General features: G+C 38.2%; 1 protein-coding gene across 3 annotated transcripts in view; it reads right to left on the reverse strand.

Moving 5' to 3' along the window:
• PALLD (palladin, cytoskeletal associated protein) overlaps positions 1 to 3569 on the reverse strand; it is a 202196-nt gene extending 198627 nt beyond the window's left edge. For 2 of the 3 annotated variants that reach the window (XM_086463791.1, XM_086463790.1), the window contains exon 1: positions 2524 to 3569. In XM_086463791.1, the coding sequence (XP_086319917.1) occupies positions 2524 to 3569 (1046 nt within the window). The remainder of the gene's footprint in view (positions 1 to 2523) is intronic. The other variant, XM_086463792.1, reaches the window with a different exon arrangement.
• Between the last annotated feature and the right edge of the window lie 2986 nt (positions 3570 to 6555).

Here is a 6555-nt window from a genome sequence, read left to right on the forward strand (position 1 = left end):
GGTAGGCCTTCAGAAGAAATCCACCCTGCCAGAACCCTGTCCGTGCTGTATGCGAGTGACCTCTTCAGCCAAGGCACCGTCATTACCTAAACGTCGCGGCGCAGAATTGTATTGACTTCCAAAAGGACTATTTTTTTTGAGGTACAGCTGCCCTATTTTTCCTCTATTGAAGATCCACAATGAAATCGAAGCAAAAGGGGAAATGTATTTTTCAGTGGCAACTTTGGAAAAGTAGTTTTTTGTTACTGAATAATATGTTTTCTTTAAGTTTATTCACAAATTTGTGTGCTATTGCCAGATGGAGAATTATTAATAATTATTAAATATAACCAATTCGAGGGTGGACCATGAAAGTGTTTTAAAATGACTGTCAGGAAGCTTTGCAAGAGACTGAGAAGTTGGCATGAGGCATATTTGCTGCGATTCAGCAACAGTTGTATCTGCAGACTATTAACATAGCACAATCACAGGTTTCAAAATCGTAAATAAAGCACAATTTACTGTCTCTAGTGACTGCAGGTGGAGTCTAGGGTGACTTGGTCAGGTCAATCTAATCTACACCTATGGGTGAAATTCAGTGAAAAGGTCTTTCATATTAATTAATAGCAACTGTTTTTCTTCCTTAGGGGTGGTCCTTCTGTCTGTTGCTACTACTCTATTTTACAACTCAAATGTGTCAGTAACAGTACATTAGCTGTCATATTACCTAACCCAAAAACAACAACAGAAGAATTACTAGAAGTTAACAGCTTGTGTCGCCGTAGTGTGCACATCAGTACCACTGGCAGGCTGCAATAGCTTAGTGAGGGGGAAGAAAGTGTCTGAGAAAAGAAACACAAGGAGGAGGATTCTCTGGCTGTCACAATTGTGTGACTTCTACAATTCCTCCTTCCTGCTTTATGGAAGTCTGAAGGAGAACAAACAACTGGAAAGCTTTTGCACCCATAACTGCGGTTCTCGTCCTTGTTTCCCAGCAGATATTAAAAAAATACCAAACAACTATTAATGACATGACATGGCTGGATATTGCTTGATGGGCACAGCAATTTAGGCATTACAATTATATTTTTGGGGTAAGCTTCCTGACCTGTCGGCAAGGCTTGTGACGCAATTTCTTTGTTTAGCATACTTAGATCCACAGCTTGTCTTGGTTTAGAAGATCAGTTATCTTCAGTTTGTAGGACAATCTAAGCTCGAGTACCCTATCAATGTACTTAACGTGTTGAGATACAACTTTTTCTGCTTTGTATCCAAGAACAAGAACACACTTGATGTCTTTCTAAATGATCTTTTGACCCTGTAAAAATTTCAGTGTCTCAATATTCAGCTTGTCTGGGAAGTCACTCAAGACTCAGATAACGATAAAGGCAATGCTGTGGTCTTGAACAGTCACAAACAAGAATCGCCAGAGATATTTTCTACAAAGTAACTTTTCACCTTGGAATGAAAGCATGTATAAGCACATACAGCCATAACATGACTTTTCAAAGCTGTATTTTTTAATCTTGTTGACTTCACAGCAAAAGATACGAAGAAATTTAAAGCACAAGTGTTAGAGAAAAGTGATTGCTACATTCCTTTAAGGAAGCGTTGAGAACTTAAAAAAATTATGTAGTCTTCAGATGTAACTAAAGACCCTTACAGGAAGTTCTGAAGGAGGAACTACAAATTCTATCATGTCCAAACAGGACTTTTTTGACAAAATTTTCCTTTGAGAATATCAAATATGCTCAGTTGACTTTAAACCAAAATAGGTTGTGAGGAACTATATAAACTAGAGGTATAATCTCCCTGTGTGTGTTAAGCAATCACATTAGCATTAAGGCTCAGATTGGTGAAGTGGCAAACACTGTGCAGTGCTGGCTGACCATAATTGCTATTAGCTTTAGAAGGAAGACAAGACAGTGGAAAGCATTAGGAGTTATTCATAATAAAAATAAACTAAAACAAAACACCTAAAACAAACTTGTGCAGCAGTTGCTTTTATGTTTTGTCATTGAACAAAAGCAAATGCACATAAATTTCAATATAAAGTATCAAAAGTTTTGAAATGGGGACCATGTTAATGTCTTCTGGAAAGGTCTTACACAGGAGGATATTTGTCTAGATTTAGAAAACTGTGGCTTATCTCATAGTAGAGACCCCAAATCCCATTGGTACGGTGCTTGGAGACATTCTAATTAATTGACAGTAAAAACTGTATCAGCTGCCTGATATATGCCCTTCAGGGGCAAATTGTGATTTCTTTCACCTAGATTAATAAGGTAACAGTCACACAGAATGTTGTTAGAGCCAATTCTGTGTCTAATTCTGCCATGAGGCTCTTGATTCAAGCAGGACCTCATTTCCCAAGCAGAAAACAATGAAACGAGAACTAAAGAGGTCAGAATCTGTTATTCCATGTGCTTACTAACACTGGATGATCCACTGTTGTTATGTGACTACCTCTAAGCAGTCCACTGTGATACCTTCCACCATCAAGACGATGATATCCACTGACTTAGTTAAAAGGCATGCACTTACCTGACATCAGGGACCGGGTTGCCAACAACTCTGCACTCCAGCAATACTTTGTTTCCTTCAGCAACTTCCTGGCTCCGGAGCTTCTGAGTGAATTGAGGTGGTGAAGACTGATTCTCTTCCATGCTGATAAAGGGGTGGCAAAGGACCGTTTCGCTCTGAGTGATGCTCTCCCTTTCAGCAAAGCGTTCTCCATTCAGATGAACTCCGGGTAATTTTGCCTCAGGCTCAGTCTCTTGATGTGGCTTGTCAAACTCATGGTTCACGGAGGTATTTACAGCTGGTTGTTTCTTTTTAGGAGACAGGTATCCGCTGTCTGGAGAAGAAGAGTCCCCATCAGGACTTCGGCCTCTTGTCTTTGCTGCCTGTCTAAATATAGATGACAGTTCCTCTATGAATGTGGCAGCTTTGTCACACAGCTTGTTCCTGAAAGGAACTTCTCCCTGAGACGCCGATTCAGACTTTGGGCTTGTCCTAGGCACACCTGGACCATCTTTCTCCAAATGTTTCAGGCTTCTAATGAAGCTGGGACTAGCAGTTAGCAAAGGTGATGTGCTTGCTTGCCTCCTGGAAACTGTGACAAAACGACCTGCTGCTTGAGGTGTGGTGGATTGCTCTTTCTGGTTCCTTGGGAGAACATGACTTGCAGCAGATGAAGTCAGACCACTTGCTTGAGACCTCTGTAAAGTGTCTTGCTCATGCAGTTTGGTATCCCTGAAAGAAGGATTTTCTGAAGTGCTACAGAGAGAGGTGTTGAAATAATTAGTAAAGTCTGGTGCTGCATTCTGATCCTCCTTCATGGAACTGGCAATGGCTTCCCGAGCTATGTCAAGGCTCTTACATATCTCCTCCTGGGTAAGGAAGGCAGAAAGTTCGTTTGAAAATTCCCCATTCTGTATGTCTGATACAGAATCATGGAAAAAGTCACGGTAGGATGAAGCTTCTGACATATTTTCAGGATATCCCTTATTGGTGCCTCTCTCTGCACAGTAAGCCTCCTTCAGCATTAAAGAAAGAGGCAATGCCTGGCCACAGCTTCTGTCTTGCATCCTGGAAGACAGAAATAAAATTCCTTAACGAAAAAACTTCTCAATAAAAAAACCCACAACCCTGTTATATCCTTGTTCCCGTAAACTAGACACTGGGAGAAAAGCAGAACCCAATGGTGCATGAAATAACTTACCATAAACCTTGGTTCCTGTTAGAATGGGCCAGGGCTGTAAGTTGCCTAGGTGGAAATGAGAGAATTTAGGAGTAATTTTTCTCATGCATCTTCCTTTAGGACTACGAAGGCATCCTTTGTACATTGCCTAACACAATCTCAATTCCACTGGACACCAATCAGTTGGTGTAAATCCACTCAATTCCACACCAATCTGAGAGATTTGTTATTTCACATCTGATTTCTTATTTCACATCAATGCTATTACACTTCATTTTTTCTGGATTTAGGCTCATGATGATTTGGGGAACATATTTACTTTTCTCTTTCCCATAACACTGCCCTCCAGACACGAAACCATCAAATTCCAAGAGGAAAACAGTGTTCTAGTTGAAACCACTATGAAGAACCTACACAAGGATGTTTGGATTAGAAATTCCAAGTTATCCTTTCTGTTTAATGTTGACAATCCATTTAATACTATTTTACTTCTTGTGATAACATTTTTAACTTGTTACCTTTCAATACAATTTAGTAGTGCTTTCCTCAACAGTGATAAGTGGAATATCAAACTACCACATGCTAAAATCAAAACACTGAAGAAATAGGTTTCACAACCTATGCATCATCCTGCACCATGTAAGTGTACAATGTATATTGTGTACCAGTTTCACAAGGTGCACAAGCACCTATCCATCTCCAGTTTTCCCACATGATTTTAGAATGGGGATGATCATTCTCTGCTTCTGTAAAGCCAGCAAGAAACAAGACATGCAGGAAACTGCTCTTTTCCCAAGGGAAGGATCTGCCTGAACCTCTCCCTATTCAAATTCATTTGTCCTGCTGGTCACTAGATTGTGGGTGATCTGATCTTGAAAGTAATTATTGCTTCTGCGAAGCATCTAAGTTGAACATCAGTGGTTTTAATTACCCTTGAAAATTCTCTTCCTTTTATGGTAATTTCTATGAGATTAACTCTACAAGATTTAAAAAAATATTCTATTTTCTCTTAATGGTCCAAATTATTTCTCCACTGATAAGATAGGTGGGTTGATAGTCACGAGATACACTCGGATGTATTTTATGTTAGCTTCTGCAAGCTCCAATTACCTTTAGTCACTTCACCAGGGCTTACCCGGCATGCAGTCATTAACTGACTGATAGATTATTGGAATTCTTGGCTTGGCATATGCATCCCTTGATATGCCTGCTTGTCTTGCCAACAGATTACAACTCAACACACAAGAGAAGTATAAGGAAACCAAAGCATTTTAGGATTTGATATATGTTTTTATAGAATACAGGGATAGGTTTATTCTTTGCTGGGATTACACCTTTCTTTCCATTTATCTGTGTTTACAGGGCAACAAATTTAGCAATCATGCCAACCTCTTGTCAACAAAACCTAAAAAAGTATATACAGTATAACTGACTAGTACATAGCAGCTTTAAAGAATGAATCTGAGAAGCCAAGCAAACAGTTGGTCTAGAGGCTCAGCTGTTAAGGCATAAACTGGATGAATGCCACTGAACCAAGGGTTAAACCTGGAGAGTTTCTGTCTCCTTAATCTTAGTTATTTTTTAAAACTTTGTATTCAAATGAACAAGAGTGCTAATTTACTATTTAGATAACTTGGAAATATCTGTGCTTCAAATGATTATTTAAATCTGGTTCATACTGGTTCCTAGCTTGCTCACATCTCAAAGTGATACATTACATACTGAGATAAACTTCCCTGACTTCTAGCACCAAGCTGCTCCGGTGTTTCAATGGGTTATGGGTTGGAGGACAATTTCACATGTTGCTAACCTAACATAATGATTAAAATAAATGTATTATGAATGAGCATTTCTCCTTGTAATACTCAGTCTTATCATTAGAAAAATACAATGGCTACCCATGTCATAATTTTCAAAGCCCACTGTCTAAATTCAGGTAAATTGATCTGTAGCTAGGTATTTAGATAAAGTCGACGTGCTGGTGGTTGGCAGTTTCTAATGCCGGTAAGCCTTCTTGGTAAGAAAATTCTGGTGCCTAAAAATGCATTTATATGTCTAGCTTTAGGCAGCTGAATGGAAGCTTCCAGTCTAAAGACTCTTTTTTTCAGCCACACACTGCAACACATAAAATTGCTGTTCTTTCAGAGCAACTTGTAACTGCAGCAAACTGGAGGTGAAGTATTCCTAACCCTATCAAGTAGCATATAAGATCTTAATTAGAAATTTCGAATGCTATTTCTAGCTTCTCCAAGTTAGACTACAATGTATTTATAACAGTTTCCATCATCATTACTCCTGAGGTAACCTGCAAAGCCATATATGATATCATTTAAAGACACAAACATGAAATACAATGTTGCATGCAGATCACTGTTCAGCCGTCCTTCCAGCATTATTACATATAAACTATTTATGGGGTCCTATTTGCTATATATTTTAAACTTACAAGTAAACACACATTTTAATATCATATTTTTAAAATATGTATTCAGAAAATAATACACATGTTCTAAGGAATAATATGGTAAATAGTAAATTCAAAATGCACTGAATTACTCTAATCTCAGAAAATAATAATCAGATTAAGATACTCAAGAGACAAATAATGAAATATGGAAAACCAAAAGACTCATTTCAAGAAGAGCATAAGCATCCTGAATTTGCAGAACCTGTCCAATGAAAAATTATTAATTAAAAAAATACGACCCAAATCCAATCTGTTTAAAGGAACATGAAGGAAGATACGCATGCAGTAAGACTTTTTTAAAACAAAAAAGCACATATTTTTCCTCTGAATTTTGAAATCCTGAAAAATTACTCCCCAAAGTACAATAATTGAATTTAGCAGAAAATATGAAACAGACCTTACAATG

The sequence above is a fragment of the Leptosomus discolor genome, chromosome 4 (genome assembly GCF_034619465.1).
Source record: "Leptosomus discolor isolate bLepDis1 chromosome 4, bLepDis1.hap2, whole genome shotgun sequence".
Classification (NCBI taxonomy): domain Eukaryota; kingdom Metazoa; phylum Chordata; class Aves; order Leptosomiformes; family Leptosomidae; genus Leptosomus; species Leptosomus discolor.